This window comes from Barbatula barbatula, assembly GCF_947034865.1.
Source record: "Barbatula barbatula genome assembly, chromosome: 11".
NCBI lineage: Eukaryota > Metazoa > Chordata > Actinopteri > Cypriniformes > Nemacheilidae > Barbatula > Barbatula barbatula.
Genome location: NC_136774.1, coordinates 347,548 through 370,174, shown reverse-complemented (window position 1 = coordinate 370,174; position 22,627 = coordinate 347,548). Strand labels below are relative to the sequence as shown.

Here is a 22,627-nt window from a genome sequence, read left to right as displayed (position 1 = left end):
TGATGAGGGAGGCAAAAAACACCAACATATCATTGCATTAATTTTGTGAACCATTTAGCGTTTTCTTAGCACGTTCTTTTTGCACAATCTTCTTAAACCTATACACATCTGGAGTCGACAAACATTTTCCACCCTTTTGTTTCATTAGTATTTTTGCTGAATCAACAAATAGCGAGAGATCTGGGAAAAACGTAATCACCTCAACATTTCTCATTCCTTTTGTTCGTTGTAGAAAATCTTTCATTCTTTCTAAACTGTAGCCACTGTAATCTTGCCTCTCATTCTCTTCTACAGAGGCTTCAGATACTTCTTGCTGACTTTCTGAATCAGACGTTTGTATAATATCAGACATTTGTGACATATCATAGGTTTGTGTATTATTTTCATCTTGCATCTTTTTCTTTGATTCATCAACTCTTTCACAGGAATTCGATTTTCTTTTCACTGAAGGCACTTTAAAGAGACTCTCGTCATCTTTACCTATTTCCTTCTCTACCTCATCAAGCTCTAAATCCATTTCCTCAAAATTCTGTTCATTTCTGACATTTTATCAGCCTTTCTTTTTCCCTGTCAATGATTTGGTTTACATTTTACATTTTCATGAGCAGTGTTTGCTATTCTGTCTTTTTCTGGACGAGAACGTACCGAATGCCCTTCTTTTCCACATCCAAAGCACTTCATGTTTTCAGTAGTAGCATAAATGACATAATCAAACCCATCAACTTTGAAGTTGAAGGCAACGTTTATTTCCTCACAATCCGGTCCAAAATCCATTCTCAGAATAATATACACGTTTGATCATCGGAGATTTACAACCCAGCGGAATGTTTTGTCCATATCCAGACAGCTCGCGTTTTAATGCCTCATCGCTAATAAATGGGGGCACATTCCATAACAAAACCTTCCTTGCTGGATTAACAAGTGGAAAGACCGCAATCACTCTCCAAGTCACACACAGAGAAACATTCTTCCCCCAGTTCACAAACTTCCACAAAGACTTCAAGCAGTTTCAACAACAGGACAAGATCTCATACATACTGGGAGAAAAGCCCATCAGCTCAAACCTGACGGCGAGATACGTCAAGTCTGTCACGACAGAAGAGCAACAACCAGCACAACACACACAACACAGACACAACACACACAACACTGACACAACACTGACACAACAACAGGACAAGATCTCATACATACTGGGAGAAAAGCCCATCAGCTCAAACCTGACGGCGAGATACGTCAAGTCCTGTCACGACAGAAGAGCAACAACCAGCACAACACAACACAACACAGACACAAAACTAACACAACACTGACACAACACACACAACACACACAACACACACAACACTGACACAACACTGACACAACACTGACACAACAACAGGACAAGATCTCATAGATACTGGGAGAAAAGCCCATCAGCTCAAACCTGACGGCGAGATACGTCAAGTCTGTCACGACAGAAGAGCAACAACCAGCACAACACACACAACACTGACACAACACTGACACAACACTGACACAACACTGACACAACACACACAACACTGACACAACACAACACTGACACAACAACAGGACAAGATCTCATACATACTGGGAGAAAAGCCCATCAGCTCAAACCTGACGGCCAGATACGTCAAGTCCTGTCACGACAGAAGAGCAACAACCAGCACAACACACACAACACTGACACAACACACACAACACACACAACACTGACACAACACTGACACAACACTGACACAACACAACACTGACACAACAACAGGACAAGATCTCATACATACTGGGAGAAAAGCCCATCAGCTCAAACCTGACGGCGAGATACGTCAAGTCCTGTCACGACAGAAGAGCAACAACCAGCACAACACAACACAACACAGACACAAAACTAACACAACACTGACACAACACACACAACACACACAACACACACAACACTGACACAACACTGACACAACACTGACACAACAACAGGACAAGATCTCATAGATACTGGGAGAAAAGCCCATCAGCTCAAACCTGACGGCGAGATACGTCAAGTCTGTCACGACAGAAGAGCAACAACCAGCACAACACACACAACACAGACACAACACAGACACAACACTGACACAACACACACACACAACAGGACAAGATCTCATAGATACTGGGAGAAAAGCCCATCAGCTCAAACCTGACGGCGAGATACGTCAAGTCTGTCACGACAGAAGAGCAACAACCAGCACAACACACACAACACTGACACAACACACACAACACACACAACACTGACACAACACTGACACAACACTGACACAACACAACACTGACACAACAACAGGACAAGATCTCATACATACTGGGAGAAAAGCCCATCAGCTCAAACCTGACGGCGAGATACGTCAAGTCCTGTCACGACAGAAGAGCAACAACCAGCACAACACAACACAACACAACACAGACACAAAACTAACACAACACTGACACAACACACACAACACACACAACACACACAACACTGACACAACACTGACACAACACTGACACAACAACAGGACAAGATCTCATAGATACTGGGAGAAAAGCCCATCAGCTCAAACCTGACGGCGAGATACGTCAAGTCCTGTCACGACAGAAGAGAAACAACCAGCACAACACACACAACACTGACACAACACTGACACAACACTGACACAACACTGACACAACACTGACACAACACACACAACACTGACACAACACAACACTGACACAACAACAGGACAAGATCTCATACATACTGGGAGAAAAGCCCATCAGCTCAAACCTGACGGCCAGATACGTCAAGTCCTGTCACGACAGAAGAGCAACAACCAGCACAACACACACAACACTGACACAACACACACAACACTGACACAACACTGACACAACACTGACACAACACTGACACAACACAACACTGACACAACAACAGGACAAGATCTCATACATACTGGGAGAAAAGCCCATCAGCTCAAACCTGACGGCGAGATACGTCAAGTCCTGTCACGACAGAAGAGAAACAACCAGCACAACACACACAACACAGACACAACACTGACACAACACTGACACAACACTGACACAACACACACAACACTGACACAACACAACACTGACACAACAACAGGACAAGATCTCATACATACTGGGAGAAAAGCCCATCAGCTCAAACCTGACGGCCAGATACGTCAAGTCCTGTCACGACAGAAGAGCAACAACCAGCACAACACACACAACACTGACACAACACTGACACAACACTGACACAACACACACACACAACAGGACAAGATCTCATACATACTGGGAGAAAAGCCCATCAGCTCAAACCTGACGGCCAGATACGTCAAGTCCTGTCACGACAGAAGAGCGACAACCAGCACAACACACACAACACAGACACAACACACACAACACTGACACAACACACACAACACACACAACACTGACACAACACTGACACAACACTGACACAACACTGACACAACACAACACTGACACGACACAACACTGACACAACACAACACTGACACAACACACACAACACTGACACAACACTGACACAACACTGACACAACACAACACTGACACAACACAACACTGACACAACACAACACTGACACAACACAACACTACACTGACACAACACAACACTGACACAACACAACACTGACACAACACTGACACAACACAAACAACACTGACACAACACTGACACAACACAACACAACACTGACACAACACTGACACAACACAACACTGACACAACACTGACACAACACAACACTGACACAACACAACACTGACACAACACACACAAACTGACACAACACTGACACGACACAACACTGACACAACACAACACTGACACAACACTGACACAACACAACACAACACAACACAACACAACACTGACACAACACTGACACAACACTGACACAACACACACAACACTGACACAACACAACACAACACTGACACAACACTGACACAACACTGACACAACACAACACAACACAACACAACACACACAACACACACAACACTGACACAACACAACAGAACACTGACACAACACTGTCACAACACACACAACACAACACAACACTGACACAACACACACAACACTGACACAACACTGAAACAACACACACAACACTGACACAACACACACAACACTGACACAACACAACACAACACAACACAACACTGACACAACACACACAACACACACAACACAACATACACAAACTGACACAACACTGAAACAACACACACAACACTGACACAACAAACACAACACTGACACACACAAACTGACACTTCTGACAGGATCATGTCACTTTCACTAAGAACTTTTGTCAATACTTCGCACTTTTATGTCTGTATTGATGTGTACATATTGTTTCTTATATAGGATACTCTTATTTTATTTTATACAGAATGTTTATATTTAATCTTCCTGCTTTGGCAATGTGAAACACTTTTTATCATGCCAATAAAGCTTTTTTTGAATCTTGAATCTTGAGAGACAGAGAGAGAGAGAGAGAGAGAGAGAGAGAGAGAGAGAGATGTGTCAGTACTCACTGTTGGACGAGTTAGACATCCTGCGCTGGTCAGAGGCATGTACAGGGGCAGCTGGGGGTGGGGCCGGGGCAGGGGGGGGCGGGGCGGCAGGCCCTGAGGGGAGGGGTGGAGGTGGGGGTGGAGTCGGGACAGAGGAGCTGGCGGGTGGGGGAGGTGGTGGAGGCGGAGCGGGTGGATCGTCTGCGGTAACCGTGCTGTTCTCAGGAGCAGGGGTCGTGTCTGCCGGCTCTTCAACCAGAGCAGAAACCTGTCGACACAACACAAATGATCTTTCAGCAAATCTGCACTTTTACACTTTACAGACTCCAGCAGAATGGATCTAAACCGCTGATGGGGCGTGGCCAATCCTTTGTCCATCAAATGCAAATGTTCTGGAGAATGTTTATGTGAATGGTGACATGTGCGGTACTAAAGGCTTGTGACCACATCAAAAACAGAGAGAAGTCACAACCTCCTGTTTCAATAGAAAGTATCTTCACTTAAATCACCTGAAAATACTGTCCATCTGATTGACTTTGAGAACTTGCTGCTGCTTTTGTTGGAAATGATTCATTGCTGGATATTAGTCCACAGAAAATTATATTTGTCTTCCCAATACACATAATAAAATCAACCAGTCGTATAGCTCATCACTGGCAGGACTAAATCAAGTCCCATAGTCCATTCTTAGGAAACATGCTGTGTAATTCAGAAACACGTCATACTGTACAACAGACACACATGTTGTGAATGTCATCTTGATGAAGGACAATATCCACTGCTGACCACTGAAGAAAAGAATTCACCTGTACATCTGTCTACACAAACATATCAACTCTATTGTAATAGTATAAAGAAAATGATTGATGATCAAAAATTCCCAAAGTCAATTGTCATTTTCTCTTGAACTTCATGAATTTAGTTAAGCACTTGGGATGTAACAAACAATCCCCCTGAGCCCGCCCGTCACATTACACATTACAGCTGGTGATGAATACACATCATGGGTTTGCTGGAATGGACGGACATCTGTTGAGTCTACAATCCTTCACAGAGAGAATGAGAGAGCATCTCCAGAGACCTCCACACCCCTCCCGCTGAGTAAACAAGCCTTGACCTCTCACCCCGGCCCCTCCTGCTGGACGCGTGCCGCGCACGTGCCCGTGGACCCCTCCCACATCATCATGATCACTATCTCAAACATATGTCTGTGTGTCACGAGCCGCTGGGACGTCTGGAGCTCCATCTGCTTCCATGCACACACACACACACATGCGCACGCAGGCACGCACACACGCTCAGAACATGAATAAAATCAGACCATCCATACATCATGTGAATGTAGACAGTGCTGCTTCTAGACAATATCTTGAAAAGGAGATTCAAGCTGCAGGTGAGGTAAATATCTGAGTTTTGTTTTCTAGCAGTCACGCTGTGTTTGAACAAAATCTGTGCCAGTAAACGGCCAGTAGTGACACACACACACAACGCTGGAAGGCCGTCAGACTTACGTAACACAACAAGAACAAACACACACAGCACTGTTTATCCAGTAGCTCAATACGTGTGACCACACCTCGACTGCATTTGTCTTCTTATCTGCATCCATTTCATGTGAAAGCACCAGAGAACACGTAACAATCTCCACAAATCTTCTGCAACATCACATTGACCGTGTGTTAACCTGAAAGCATCGCTTCTGTTGGCAAATGTTTGTAATCTGTCCATCTGCACATTTTTGTGCCACTGGTCTATGATATTAAATATTTGTGACACTGGACAACAATACCAGTCTTATGGGTCAAGTTTTGAAAATTTTGATTTCTACATAATCTGAATAATAAAGCTTTCTAATGATGTATGGGTTGTTAGGATATGACTATAAATGGTGGATATATATACAACCGTTTAAAACTCTGGAATCTGAATATTGAGAAAATGGCCTTTGAAGTTGTTAATCAGAGGCACTGTAGCAGGTCACCCACCCACAAAAATAAGGTTTTTATATATTGAGGGTAGGAAATATCTTACTAAACATCTTCATGGAACATGATCTTTACTTAAAGGCAGAGTAGGCAATCCTTTCCAGAAAAGTTTTTTTCATACTGGTTGGAAGTCTCTTAACATCCTATTTTTATAATTATATTCAAAAAATATTGAACCAATTACTTTCCTCGGTTTGAGGGCAATGATACGTCATGTGAACATTTTCAGTCAGCGTATTTTGCATCCCACTGCGCACCCTTTTCACGCAGACATCATATGTCATCAGCGCGCTCATGTGCAATGTGCAGGCAGCGGGACAGTGGCGGACAGAGAGCAGGTACCTGGAGATGTTTGCTATTGTTGTCATGTAATTCACTTTGTGCTGTAATGTTTTCTCACCGGTGAATGTGACACGACTTCACTGGAACCGATCCAACAGCTTCTGGTCTGTGCGTGCGCTCATGTGTTTTGGAGGAGGCGTGGCTTTGGATGATGATTCGCGAGAGGGAGGGACTGTATTATTGCACTGCTAGCAGGCAAACGTTAGCATTTTCCAAATGATCTACTCTGCCTTTAAAATCCGAATGATTTTTGGAATAAAAGAAAAATCCATAATTTTGACCCATACAATGTATTTTTGGCTTTTACCTAAAATGTTTCTGTGCTACTTAAGACAAAAAAAAGGTTTTGTGATCCAGGGTCGCATTTAGGAAAGAGGACATCTCACAAAGCTGAAATATGCAAAGTGATCTTCACAATGGAAGCGTGTGTAGCGTGTTATGGTCACTATTGAATGTCCATGTAAAGTGGTGATTGAGTTGTAGTTATGGTGTGAGCGGTGTACCTCCTCATTGGGTGCCATGGCTCTGTCGAGGTTCTGCTCCGTCCCGTCACTGGCCAAACTCTTGTAATAATCCCCAGTGCTCGGCTGCTTACTGAAGCTACGAGACTTTCGATTGGAGTCAACTCTTCGCAGTCTGTCGTGCTTCTCGCCTGGATTCAGCTGCTACGAAAAGAAATCTGCATTCATTTTCACTTCATGATAACAAACACACATCAAATACATTGATAAACACACAAATTTCCGCTCAAGTCAACATAGACTGTATAAAGAGACCGGGGTCTGTATAAAGTCCAGCAGAGAGTGATAGTTTCTGAGGGTTTCACTAGGTCAGTTTTACACTCCCGTTCAAAATGATTTTGGATGAATTCTCCAATATCATGATAGTTTGTCACAGGTGTTGAGCAATCCCTCGAGAGACATTCAGATTACGTCATGAAGACTAGTGATGATGTTTTCTTATTGTACTGTCATAAACGCTGCTGTCACTTATTAAATATTAAACCCCCCACCCTCACCCAGCCCATCATTACAAGTGCTTTTGTCATGTGACAGGAAACCTTTTCATGCATTTAATGCTCAGAAAAGTCCTTCAATAATCAGAATAAACTCAGCATGAGACATTGAGCTGAAACAAAAGACTTTTCATTCTCATCCTCAAGAGATCTTCATGACATAGAGACATTCGGCACGGTTTCAAGAAATTTCCAACGCACACCAAAAAACGCACTGGTTTTGTGCTCCTGTTCTCAAGATTTACCTAATGCAAAACCTCGGCGTTTGCATAGTAAACAACATTGCGCAATGCAATTCTTAAACAAATAATCTCATAAAATAGACCAAATAAAGCATTGCACCGGAGCTGCTTGCTACCATGATTTAGGATGTTATATAAACAACACATCGTATTATGGTATGGCTCAGTTATTCAGTGTAATGAATAATGTGAAGGCAGTGAAACCCGAGTGTGTTCCTGAGGGAAAGCCTAGCTGACCTCTATACAATGAGACTGAACTCAAGCCTGTTGAATATTTCAGCAGCAGTCACCAGTAGACGTATCCTTCAGCTGTGCAAGAGTCACATCACACCAAGAACACAAGAACGCATCGCTTAATTCATTCTGCATGATCTTTATACGACTGAAAATTCCACAAAAACACCTTCAGCCGCTCTAAAGTCCATTGTGTTATTTCAACAAAGCCCCTGCATCAGAAATGCATCATTACATAACGCTGAAGTCAGTCTTACCCGCCCGTATGTCTCTCTCTCTCTCTCTCTGGATGTGCTGTCACTTCAGGTTTAAAGCCGGTGGAAGCACAGGTGTCTCATCACAAGAGCTCCATTCTGCCGAGTGTCGCTCTACCTGCGGCTGCTTTGACTGGCCCCGCCCCCTCCAACACCCAATCACATCCCCGGGGGGAGCGGCTTTACAGGCTCACCTGTTATCCAACCACAGGTCAGAGCGCTCGTGGTCTCTTATGCAAAACACGGTGACACAGCGGCTGCTCATGGCCACAACGGCTCGTCTTTCTCACCCGACCACGTTATATAGTGTACATCCACAGGATTCTCACCTGTACGTAAACCACACAAACACACCACACGTCCCACACAAACACCCCGCACGTCCCGTACGTAAACCACACAAACACCCCTCAAATCCCCTACATAAACCACACGAACACACCACACGTCCCATACACACAAACACCCCGCACGTCCCCTACATAAACCACACAAACACCCCGCACGTCCCGTACGTAAACCACACAAACACCCCTCAAATCCCCTACATAAACCACACAAACACCCCTCAAATCCCCTACATAAACCACACAAACACACCACACGTCCCATACACACAAACACCCCGCACGTCCCCTACATAAACCACACAAACACCCCGCACGTCCCGTACGTAAACCACACAAACACCCCTCAAATCCCCTACATAAACCACACAAACACCCCTCAAATCCCCTACATAAACCACACAAACACACCACACGTCCCATACACACAAACACCCCGCACGTCCCGTACGTAAACCACACAAACACCCCTCAAATCCCCTACATAAACCACACAAACACCCCTCAAATCCCCTACATAAACCACACAAACACACCACACGTCCCATACACACAAACACCCCGCACGTCCCCTACATAAACCACACAAACACCCCGCACGTCCCGTACGTAAACCACACAAACACCCCTCAAATCCCCTACATAAACCACACAAACACACCACACGTCCCATACACACAAACACCCCGCACGTCCCCTACATAAACCACACAAACACCCCGCACGTCCCGTACGTAAACCACACAAACACCCCTCAAATCCCCTACATAAACCACACAAACACCCCTCAAATCCCCTACATAAACCACACAAACACACCACACGTCCCATACACACAAACACCCCGCACGTCCCCTACATAAACCACACAAACACACCACACGTCCCATACATAAACCACACAAACACCCCGCAAATCCCCTACATAAACCACACAAACACACCACACGTCCCATACACACAAACCCCCCGCACGTCCCCTACATAAACCACACAAACACCCCTCAAATCCCCTACATAAACCACACAAACACACCACACGTCCCATACACACAAACACCCCGCACGTCCCCTACATAAACCACACAAACACCCCGCACGTCCCGTACGTAAACCACACAAACACCCCTCAAATCCCCTACATAAACCACACAAACACCCCTCAAATCCCCTACATAAACCACACAAACACACCACACGTCCCATACACACAAACACCCCGCACGTCCCCTACGTAAACCACACAAACACCCCGCAAATCCCCTACATAAACCACACAAACACACCACACGTCCCATACATAAACCACACAAACACCCCACACATCCCCTACGTAAACCACACAAACACCCCGCAAATCCCCTACATAAACCACACAAACACACCACACGTCCCATACACACAAACACCCCGCACGTCCCCTACATAAAACACACAAACACCCCTCAAATCCCCTACATAAACCACACAAACACACCACACGTCCCATACACACAAACACCCCGCACGTCCCCTACGTAAACCACACAAACACCCCGCAAATCCCCTACATAAACCACACAAACACACCACACGTCCCATACACACAAACACCCCACACGTCCCCTACGTAAACCACACAAACACCCCGCAAATCCCATACATAAACCACACAAACACCCCACACATCCCCTACGTAAACCACACAAACACCCCGCAAATCCCCTACATAAACCACACAAACACACCACACGTCCCATACACACAAACACCCCGCACATCCCCTACATAAACCACACAAACACTCCTCAAATCCCCTACATAAACCACACAAACACACCACACGTCCCATACACACAAACACCCCGCACGTCCCCTACATAAACCACACAAACACCCCGCATGTCCCGTACGTAAACCACACAAACACCCCTCAAATCCCCTACATAAACCACACAAACACCCCACACATCCCCTACGTAAACCACACAAACACCCCGCAAATCCCCTACATAAACCACACAAACACCCCACACATCCCCTAAATAAACCACAAAAACACCCCGCACATCCCCTAAGTAAACCACACAAAAACCCCACACATCCTGTACGTAAACCACACAAACACACCACACATCCCCTAAGTAAACCACACAAAAACCCCACACGTCCTGTACGTAAACTACACAAACATTTTGAACCCTTTCCACTTTTTTTATTCTCTGCAAGTAAATGCTCAGTAAAAAACATGATTTTCATTTGTCATTTATTGGCAGTGTGTCCTCTGGTTCACAGAATGAAAGGGAACTGGATCTGAGAACATGAATGTGATGATGTTGTTAAAGTGTTACAGAATGAAGTGCATTAAATCAACAGCGACACACATTCGGAGTCAACGCTGGCCTAATATGGGCCTGTGTTACTAAATGATGTGGTATTCAAATGTACTGGAGCTGTGCAAACAAACTAACCAAGAGTCAGCTCAACTTCACTAAACACAGCCCACGCTGAGCGGTTGCTATATCACCGGACCACACGTTCAACACACGCTGTGAGAAACCACTCACAGACACATTTATGAAAAACACAAGAGAAGGAAATGAGAAACACTTCCCCGTTCATCAAGTGACCGACAGATATGAAACACAGCATCAGGGTTTCTGGAAGCTGGACGTTTGATATAGATGGGAGGAGACACTGCAGTTCTATTGACACACAGTAAACGTGTGAAAGGATGTGATGAAACATTCACTCGCTCTCACCTGTGACTATCTGACCATAAAAGGACAAGCAGAGAACAGATCATGTGTTTTCTTCTGGACAGATATCTGACAGTAGAGACCACTGTTCATGGATTTATATGAAATCTATTAATATTATTCAAGTTGAAGTAAAAACAATCATTAACAATAATGGATGTAGCGGGGTTAGGGAACAGTTTCTACGGGTTGACATCATTCGATTCCAAATGTTTTTCTATTACACACTTCCACATGATGTTTTTGTGTGTTGATATGAAAAGTGTCATTTCTCTCCTAGAAGGTGAAGTTATATCGGAGTGGTTTGCATGTCCCGGCGCTCACCTGTGATTTAAAGGAACAGAGGACATTGAATGAAACAGAATTGTACTGTTGTAAACATTTGATGTCCATTTCTTGAACGTCTTCATTTCTGTAGATCAAAATATTATGCTCCTTCAAATATGCCTCATCAGTAAGTGAATGCTTTTAAGCCTGCACACGACACATGACACACAGGTGGAGGTTATTCTGAAGGTCAGAGGTCATGCCGGAACTGCTCAGTGTTTTTATGCTCGGGTTCAGAATCATGTGTGCCGTAAACATGAAAATGAAGCAACAGTATGAAATACTACAAACTGGAAGAGCTGGGTATGAACAGTGTGGAACATGATAAGCCGGTTTGTTATGGCCGTCCACATCAAAACAACATCTGAACCCAGTTACAAGGTCTAAATCTTAAAAGCAAACAAGCAGACAACAAGCGCATTATGTTCTCTTCAGACACAGTTGAATTGTCAGTAATGTTCTTGTTAGATAAATGAACGTCAGGTCCATCACGTCCGGCATGAATGGACTAATGGAAGACCTCATTAACAGCCACACAAAAGCATCAGTGTGTGTGTGTGTGTGTGTGTGCGTGTGTGCACCTGCTCTGGGCTTTGTGCATGAACAACGCTGGTTTCGTGCGTGAGGATGAAGTTTGTTGGCCAGGCAACAGAAAACACATGACAGTGTGTGTAATGAGTGTAAACTGCTGTCATTAGACCATCTTGTGTTGTTTTATCTCACACGTGTGTGTCTGTTCATGCCTTATTAAAACAACAGAACGTGTGTTCATTAGATGTTTCAGTGTACACTCCTCAGGGATTGATGTGTTATTATGGGCTCAATCATCACATCACATTACTTATGATGTATGCACTCAGTTATCATGTTATTATGTTTCTCAGGCATTTGAAATCCTCTCATTCATTTGATGTCTATATGAAAAGAGGATTGGAGGAAGTGAAAAATTTGCATTCTTCATAATATTAAGTTGATGGACAAGTTCTTGTAGAGGACGAGCGAGCTATTATGAATATAAAGAAATACTGTTCTCAATTAAACCACAATAAAGAAAAGTGATATTTTTATAGCGAATGAAGGATAAAACATCGAAAATCCATTTCAATGTAAACATACAGGCTCTTCTCTTTTATTACATTTCCTGTTTGTGTGAATCCACAGATTACCCCTCTTGTGTATCTGAATACAACAAAAGAGTCACAAAACAGTCACATGTGTCTCTCTTGTACTCCTGGGATCAGACGAGCAGAAGGAAGTGGCCTACCTCTTTTTTCCCTCCGTCGTTCTCCACCCGCCGCAGATTCCTCTTCACCTTCAGGTACTCAGCGGACGCCGTCTCGTCCCCCTCAGGTGTGTTGGGTGGGGGGTAAGCGGGTGGAGGGGGCAGGTTTGATGGAGGTGGGGGTGGGGGGAAGGTGGGAGGGGGCGGCAGGTGTGCAGGTTCTGTTACGTCGGGGTTCAGCATGTCCATATACGCCTGCATGTCTGTGATGACTGAATCTCCAGCAGCTGCCATCAAAACACAATCACAGAAATACCCCATTACCATCCAGAAGCACTGACATCCAGAGGTTCATTCATACTCATCACATACTGTACATCAGCTCAGAGAGAGCAAAGAGTTTGAGTTTGATGATCAACATTCTTCAAAATATCTTCTGTCGTGTTCTGAAGAAGAAAGAAACTCACAGGAGGATTTGACAGGAGGATAAAGGCATAATTTTCATCCCTTTGAGAAAGGTGTTTTATTGTATATGTATGTGACATATCTACACGTTCATTAAAATGAAACAGTGACCACCTGAAGGTGTGTGTGTGTGTGTGTGTGTGTGTGTCCACTAGAGGACATCAGTGTGTAGTCAATGACTTCTGCTTCAGTGAACACACACACACATGACAAATCACACATCACCGCAGACACTCATTTATCAACCATTTGACATTTTCATTAAACATCTCAAACTGTATTGACGCATTGAGATGATGTAGGATTTGTCTTCATCCTGACATTCACGCATTGCCTGTAGCATGTCACACTGGCAAACATTTTTGTCTTGTTTTAACTTGAATTTGAAGTTTATTTTTCTCACCCCATTGGTAGAATTTTTTACCATAAACTTAAAAAGAGACTAAATATCTTTCAAGAAAGTGCATCTTGATTTAAGAATGTTTAGATATTTTTTTAACCACAAAAAAAAACAAAAACAAATGATTTGCAGTGCATTAGATCTTTCATTCTTTACGTGTACACTTATTTTGTTTGCGTGTTATGTATCATACAAATGAAAAAACATACAAATAATATCATCCCGCTGTAGCCGGTGACAGCACACATGAAAGATAGGACAGAGCGCTCCTTCATGTGCTTTAATGTGATGTCTGTGTTTGTCTGACCTGCAGGCGCTCGTGAAGGAGGAGAGCCGTTCCTCTTCTCTCCGGTGCTCGTCTGACTGCTGTTGGCTGAGTCGTAGTTGGACAGCGAGCTGGAGGGCGAGGAGACGTCGAAGCGACCCGCAGGAGGGGCGGCGGGGTGCAGGGTGGCGTTCGGTGAGGACAGACCTGAGTCCGGCTGCTTGTACTCCAGATCCGCCGAAGGGTCCCGGGACAGCACACGATGCTCCACGCTCTGAGAGAAACATCACACTTCTGTTCATTTACATCCACAACATGAGCGAGACGTCACGAGATGATGCTGCCAATCTGAAAAACATCTCTGCTCACCAATAGCGCAGTACATTACAGTAAGTGAGAGATCAGAGGATCCAATTCATTTCGGAAAATGCAGATTAAAAGGAAATTCTCTGATGATGTAAATGTGTTTTACAAACCTGCTGCAGAATTCTCAATCAAAACCTGTATTAAACATTAACAGGCTGCAAACTCAATGAAAGTTGTCATCTCTCTTGAAACTTTCTCATTAAAGTGACTTACATGAAACATATTTAGCATTACATTTGACATGGTTTTGAGTCTGGTCACTGAACGTATGTTTGTGTTGTTTGTGCCATACATTGTTCATGTGTGTGTAATTGGAAGTGACCGGAAAGATTTCTCATTACAGACACCAGAGACGTGTTAAACCTCAGACCCGTGTTCCCTACAGACACGCTTAACGCATTCCTTATTCATTATTCAGGCTAGAAGATGTCAACTGTGCATAATCTGAATTAACTCGGTCAACCCATGATAAAAAAAAGTGAAAGTCACATTCAAAACCTACCAACGGCTTCATAAACATAAAGTGTTCATGGACATCTATGGATTAACAGAAATCTCCACCATCACCAACCGTGTGTGGGGGGGTCTCACCATGTTCTCAACCGTGCGGAGGTACTTGGCACACTGGTGATGCCCGTTGTACTCGGCCAGATCCGCCGCTGAGAATCCATCCTGGTCTCGTATTCCCAAATCCACTCCATTCACCACTAGAATCTGACAACACTACAGAGAGAAACAGCACATCATTCATTATCCCTACAGCAGAATATCATCAATATCAAAGCCATCACACCCAGAAAACCTCACAGCAACACTCTCACAACCACCCGGGATGTCCAGATCTCAGTGTCATAGGGAATCATCATGTGATTCAGGGTGTAAAGTGAAGTATCACCATGGCAACAGCCTACAGTAGTTACCCCCGGGTAACTGTTTATCAACGTATGACAGAGACACGAGGCTGCTGGACTCACTCTTATATTTAGACAATATTGCACTATAGAAATATATACACACTTGAAGAGTCACAGGACATGTGATGGTAGAGTTGTGTGTTAGTGGTTTGCAATGAATGCAGTTAAAGGTGAATGACAGCTGTCATGTGTTCAGTGTCGGTGCAGAGAGCGAGAGACATTAGGAACTCATTCTCTCTCACATCTCTTTCCTTCAGTGCGCTGCTTCACACTCACTTCACATTATCTTCTGATCATCACCAAAGGAAATAACAACAACAACAAAGTTACACAATTTCAATCTATTGATATACACACAGATACAGCGATGACTCGAGAATCCTTTGAAATCTATTGTTTATTACATTAAGTCTGTGAAAACCCAGCTAGATAACCTTTGTTAAAACTGTAATCTCCACGTCTATGATATTGAGTGACTAAGGTCAAGTCAATGATCGAAATCTCATGATGCTCCTGATCTCAGATCTTGAGACTTTAGCCTGGATGTCACAGACGGGCTCACAAATGTTAAGTATACAGTTTTTTGCATTTGTTGTTGTCTCATCTCAGAGCAGGTTGGTGTGCTTTCTTTCTTTGTCCCATCAAAGATGATTGAAAAATGGTGTGAGAAGCTCAGAAAACAGTAGACATAATCTACAGCTATACACACACCTCCAGTTCTCCGTTCTCAGCTGCGTCGTGGAGAGGCGTTCCACCCCAGCTGTCCATCACCATCTCTCCTCCGTGCAGCAGAAGCCAGCTGAGAACTTTAGGGTGTCCACGACTGGCTGCGAAGTGCATGGCTGTAGCTCCATCATTATCTCTGTCAGTCAAGCCGATGTCTGTGAAAGTCATCTGGACATAAACAACGCAAACAGCATCAATGTCCAAACCTTTCCTGTTACGCAGTGTAAACCTCTCAAAGAACAGCCAGATTCTCAAGCACTCTTGTTATTTGTATGTTTTCATTTGCTGAGATCGAACTAAATCATCAGTGATTTTATATTTCACAGCTATGATTTAAGAGATGTGCGTTCACTGAATGACATTCATTTTAAAGGAACATTTCACCCCACAAATGCTCCCCGTTGACTTTCCAGAGTTGAAATAAACATGACTCTGGTCGAGTCAATGGTGACCATTTTTTGTTTAACAGTAACTGTGGTGGTGATCTTGATCAAGTCAAATCAAATGTATTTATATAGCACTTTTTACAATGTTGAATTGTTTCGGAGCAGCTTTACGTGAGAAAAGAAAACACAGAATAGGAAACTGAGTCTAAAGAGCACAAACAGAGAGGATCACCCTAATGAAAGAAACGTTAATGGACTTTTCAGAAGACAATCTAAAATCAGCCGTCTCCCGGTGAACAATCCAACACGTCCCGTTGGAGAGAAACCTTAACTCCAATGATGGAGAAAAGCCCCTGGGGAGATTGCGGTCTCAGCCGGAGGGCCAGTTCTCCTCTGACGCATTACAGCTGCGGTCAGTCATTTTGGAGTGAAAATGACTGATCGAATCTGCTGTGTTTGGATTGAACAGACTTTCCTTCAGAAAGCAGAGAAATGCTGTAGTCATGTCATATAGCTGATGTCTCACCAGCCAGACGATGACGGTGTTGTGTCCCATCTGTGCGGCGGCGTGCAGCGGGGTCATGCCGTCATTGGCTCTGATACTTGGCTCCGACCCGCAGTCCTTCACTAAATACTGAACCACCTCCAGGTGACCCTCCTGACACGCAAGATACAGCGGTGTGGCACCGTTCTTGGTCTGAAAATTGACAACTCTAAACAAAGGCATTGAGGAAATTATGAGAATAAATGTTGACAAAACTGCACATCAATGAACACCAAACATCTGCTCATATTCAACACCTCTCAACTCCTAAATATCTTTCCAGAACAGTTTATATAACAGAATTCTGTTTAAGTGTTGAAACACAGCGTGTGACGTGACTAATGACAAACAGTGACATGACACGCAAGAACCGATGACATCTTGTTTGAAGCTTCACTCATTACAACAGAACGATGTGTTTGTTCTGCCAACGGCTTTGTTGTTTCTGAGGAAATACACTGTTTGGCGGAGCAAATTTATTGTTATTTAAAATTATTTTTAATTGTTAATATCATGAATATTTAAAAAAAAATGTATTGTTAATATCATGAATATTTCCATAACTACTGATGTACTGTAAGATACAGTGTTGGGCAAGTTACTCTGGAAATATAATTCAATGACTGATTACTACTTTAAAAAGTAAGTTAAAGTTAAGCTTTCAAAAGTAGTTCATTAAACCGCCACCACAAAAACAAAAGAACCTCTTCAGCCTTCTCATGACTGAACTTTATTGGGAAGTGCATACTATATCTCGCAAACAAACTAAATAAAGCACGTCTTTTCTTATTTGAAGAAATTCTTTCTGCTTATTTTAATAATAAAACCTGTCATAATACCACCTGCCTGCTGTTAAACGTCATCACTGCTGGATTACAGCATGTTCTAATGGTAATAGAGAGAAACATGATGAGTGTGTGTGTGTGACATCTTCACAGCAGGACTTCTGTGTCTCTATAAATACAATAAAGCTCAGCTTTATCTGGACATGAAGTGAGTCTCTTAAGAGGATCAGCGCCACTTCACTAGAAGCTTTGCCTCTCAGCTGGAGGGGTGGGGGGCCGACGCAAAACACACTGTTGCTCATTATTCTCTACAGGCCAGCCGCATGATGTCATGTGACCAGTGGAAAATCCCTCACAGTGACTTTCAGGAACTACGCGTTCTCTTCAGTAGACTACAGTAGACATGGCCCAGAAGTCCTCACTAATTTACAGTGTGTTCAGCATAACACCACCACAGTGCTCTTACATCATCTGATGAATATGTGTGAAGTATCAATAAAGAGTTTAGGGTTAGCGTTGAAACTCTGTTTAAAAAAATTATTAAAAATCAAACAATTTAGTTTTTACTACTTAAACAAAACAACCCGACTGCAGTTTGATTGATATTTCTTGGAGTGCACAATAAACATTTGTAAATAAAAATGTATCTGTTTTTGCAAATAAACTCTTTGTGTGTAATATCATTCACATAAGATCGCTGTATGCCAACACACACGCACATAAACCAACAGTAACCATATTTGAAATAAATGGATTTATTACTATTATGACATTATTAAGTGTATATTTGATGTGAGTATATTTGAAAGGTAGCATGTGAGCATGTGAAGTGTGTTTTTCAGAGAGAAATTAAGACATGTTGAATATTTCAGACAGGAAGTGGAATTCATGAAGGGATCATTCATTAGGAAGTGATCAGACGTCTGAATGTTTCATGAGTGTAACTCTAACACACACACACTGATGCAGCACCTAGCAACCGCACTAAATCCTGCTTACAACCACCCTAGCAACCACATCCTGCTAGACATTACCACTGGAAACACATGAAGCCCCAGCAAGCACACAGAATATATGGTGTTGGACCTGTTCTTCACTGAATATTGAGAATGAACATTAGAATTGATGTTACGATAGGATGAGAAATCATGTTTATGTTGAAATCTTCACTTTATTGTTGATCCCCAGTGCGCACGGCACGACATCCTAGTGTCCCCTTTCCGTTGCCCTGGCACATCTTCTGATCTGGCAGAGGACGAAGCATCCCTGGTTTCTGCAGGGTTGGAGAGTGCTGCCTCGAAGCGTTCGTCTCACGACGCTAAGGTGCTTGACGAGCTTCTCGGGGCGGTGACAAATGCGGTTGACTGTCTCTAGCTCGACTAGCCCCAGGAACAAGAGGCCTCTAAGGGCTCTTGGGAGGGCCGGACCTGAGGCGCTTCATCTCTTCCCAGAAGATGAGATCCTCGGATTTCCTTGGATGGGCGCGTCACATTCCGAGAGAAATTAGAGGATCCTCTCTGGCACCCTCCCAGGGTCGCTTTGCCATCTCCGCCGCCACCAGCATTTCAGGGATTAGTGGTCTCAAAAATGCGAAAAAATTCGGTCATTTCCTGCCACGATTCAGGACACAGAATGTCTGGCATCCCCTCCACAAGACAACATGTTGACATTGATACCCCTTTCAGAGAAGCTGGATGCTTGGAAACTACTGCCAGGTATCTCTCCCTGGGTAGAAAGGACTAGAGCCTAGGACTACAGGATTCAATTTGCATATCGCCCTCAGCGTTTCAATGGCATGGTCTCCACTTCCGTGCAACTGGAGCGAGCACACAAGAATTACAAGCTCTGCTGGACAAAGGGGCCATAGAATGTGTTCCCCTATCAGACAGAGAGTCAGGTTATTTCAGCCGGTATTTTCGAGTTCCCAAGAAGTATGGGGGGTTCCGTCCCATTCTAGATCTTCGCGGAATTGAACCGCTACCTGTAGACAAAAAAGTTCAAAATGTTGACAATCAAGATGATTGTGTCTCAAATTCAGTGTCACGTCTGGTTCGTGATGATCGATCTCAAAGACCCATACTAGCGATTCAACATTGGGATGTCGTCCTAGCTCATCTCGAAGCTCTCGGGTTGAGACTCAGCGTCAAAAAGAGCGTTCTTTCCCCCGCACAAATCTGGGGGTTGTATAGGACTTGATCGCGATGCAGGCACAGCTGTCTCCTGCACGTGTCAAATCCATCCAGAGCACCCTAAGGAGCATCAGGCTAGACCAGAAAGTCACTGTTCATTACTTCTAGGTTCTAGGTCTCATGGCGGTGGCTTCCATGGTGATATCTTTGGGCCTGCTGCATATGAGACGGTTTCAGTTGAGGGTCAGAGCCAACCCCCAGAGGCAAATAAGGGTGACGCACCAGGGGGCTTGGCGCCTTTTCTATGTGGTTCAGACTAGGGCTGAACGATACATCGAATTTTCATTGTCATCGCGATATGAACTCGCTCGATGAACACATCGCAACAGACAGCCTGACACGATGAAAAAGGGTTAGGTTAGGGTTAGGGCGCATGTTAACCTTAAGGGCACGTAATAAACATTTGACCTATCACGTTTAGCCCTGGAGACATGGTTGGCACGTTCATGCTATTTCCCGCACCAGAGCCCGATAAGGCAGCCTGGAATAAGCGCCCGCAGATCTTTGCTAGAAAATTCTGCGCATTATTGACAAATATACAAACACAAGCCCATTACTATGATGCGCTGTTTGCTGTGACAGATTTAGTCTGAGGACGAACAATGTGATATTTGAGATGAACCACAGAGAAATTCAGGGAACGTCATTTATCTGTCTATTACTTGAGACACCACTGGATCATTTCAAATCCCTTCAAAGCGAGAACAAACAATATGCAAATGCTCTTGCTAAGTTTTATTTGAAGTTATCTTTACATTGTGTTGTGAACATGCGGAAATATGTCATTATTACAAACTAAAATCAACATAGTAACGTATTAACACAATAGCCTTTCTTTTTGCTTTAAACTCTATAAGCAATAAAATCTTTACTCTTTCATATAGTATATATAATATATTAATATGGTCTTGACATGCACAATTTTTCTTTTGGTTCAAATGTTCTGGTGTTTTCAGAGCTTAAACAGTCGTTTTAGCATCAATCAATAAAAAAGCTGCTCTGTCTCTTTTTAAAAAAGCAGAACCAAATTTACATTTACATTTTACATTTAGTCATTTAGCAGATGCTTTTATCCAAAGTGACTTACAAAGAGTTCGGGGAGCAATTAGCGATATGTCATACAAAGAGCAATAGTACAATAGGTGCTAATACTGCTATCAACAAATCTAAAAATCTGCTATCAACTGCATTAAAGTATACAGTATAGACAGGCAGCGTTTAAGACTATTTAAACACATTTACACACAATTATATTTGTGGACAAATGTAAACACATTTGATAGTATTCCACAGAATTTTCCCACATTTTAGTGCAGAATTAACAGATTTAGTGCAGATTCCGTATGTACTCGCTTTTGAGGAAAAACAACAAACTTTATGTGAGCAGAACCTATGAGGGGGAAGATGTACATACAACAGGATCACTAAAAGTAGTTTCAAGTTCATGTTATGTGGCTCTTAAAACTGTTTTTTCTCCATAGTAGCCTATGGCTCCTTCATTGATTTTTTTTGTCTGGAGCCCTGGTGCATCCCTAAGTAATATTTTTGTCTACATAAACATACGGTCAGTTGTGGCCTGGGGGTTAGAGCGTTGGGCTTGTGATCAGAAGTTTGCAGGTTCAAATCTCAGTGCCAGCAGGTCATGACTGAAGGGCCCTTGAGCAAGGCACTTTACCCCTGATTGCTCTGCAGTAATGTGTCACTGTAAAAAAACTACTTGTAAGTCGCTTTGGATAAAAGCGTCTGCCAAATGAATAAATGTAAATGTAAATGTAAATGTAGTATACTATATACTTTATTCAGTGGGAATAGGCTATTCGATGTTTAGGTTCACAAAGAACCTATTAAAGCACTAAGACATGGGAGCAGTATAGCTAACATTCACCTACATTTGAATATTTATCGCAAGTCATATCGTCATCGCAATATTTAACAATGTTATCGCACATCGCAGCTTTTCCTCATATCTTGCAGCCCTAGTTCAGACCTCGGTTTCTGACTTTAAGTCCCACTCTTGGTCCGTCGCAAGATGCTAATGACAGATGCAGTCTTAGATGGCCGTCCAGCCCAAGGGATCTGGAGAGGTCATCTTCTCGATTGGCACATTAATCATCAGGGGGGCTGCGGTCGCACCACCTGAACAAACTGGCCAGGCAGATCTGGCCCTGGACAGAGGGCAAATTCCTGTCCCTCAGAGCGATTCACATCCCGGGGCATATGAATGTAGGAGCCGACTTGTTGTCCAGACAAGCTGTAACGAACAGGGAATGTAAACTTCACTCCGAGATAGTCAAACAAATCTG

At 43.4% G+C, this 22,627-nt stretch overlaps 1 protein-coding gene across 1 annotated transcript in view; it reads right to left on the bottom strand.

The window, feature by feature from the left end:
* LOC306900277 (uncharacterized protein) overlaps window positions 1-22,627 on the bottom strand; it is a gene marked incomplete at its 3' end in the record, with an annotated part of 33,697 nt that overhangs the window by 4,119 nt on the left and 6,951 nt on the right. Inside the window, exons 3-9 of the mRNA XM_079467095.1 lie at window positions 17,333-17,519; window positions 16,406-16,588; window positions 15,372-15,503; window positions 14,457-14,688; window positions 13,327-13,571; window positions 7,409-7,570; window positions 4,600-4,846 (exon numbers count right to left, since the gene is read on the bottom strand). Of these exons, the coding sequence (XP_079323221.1) occupies window positions 4,600-4,846; window positions 7,409-7,570; window positions 13,327-13,571; window positions 14,457-14,688; window positions 15,372-15,503; window positions 16,406-16,588; window positions 17,333-17,519 (1,388 nt within the window). The remainder of the gene's footprint in view (window positions 1-4,599; window positions 4,847-7,408; window positions 7,571-13,326; window positions 13,572-14,456; window positions 14,689-15,371; window positions 15,504-16,405; window positions 16,589-17,332; window positions 17,520-22,627) is intronic.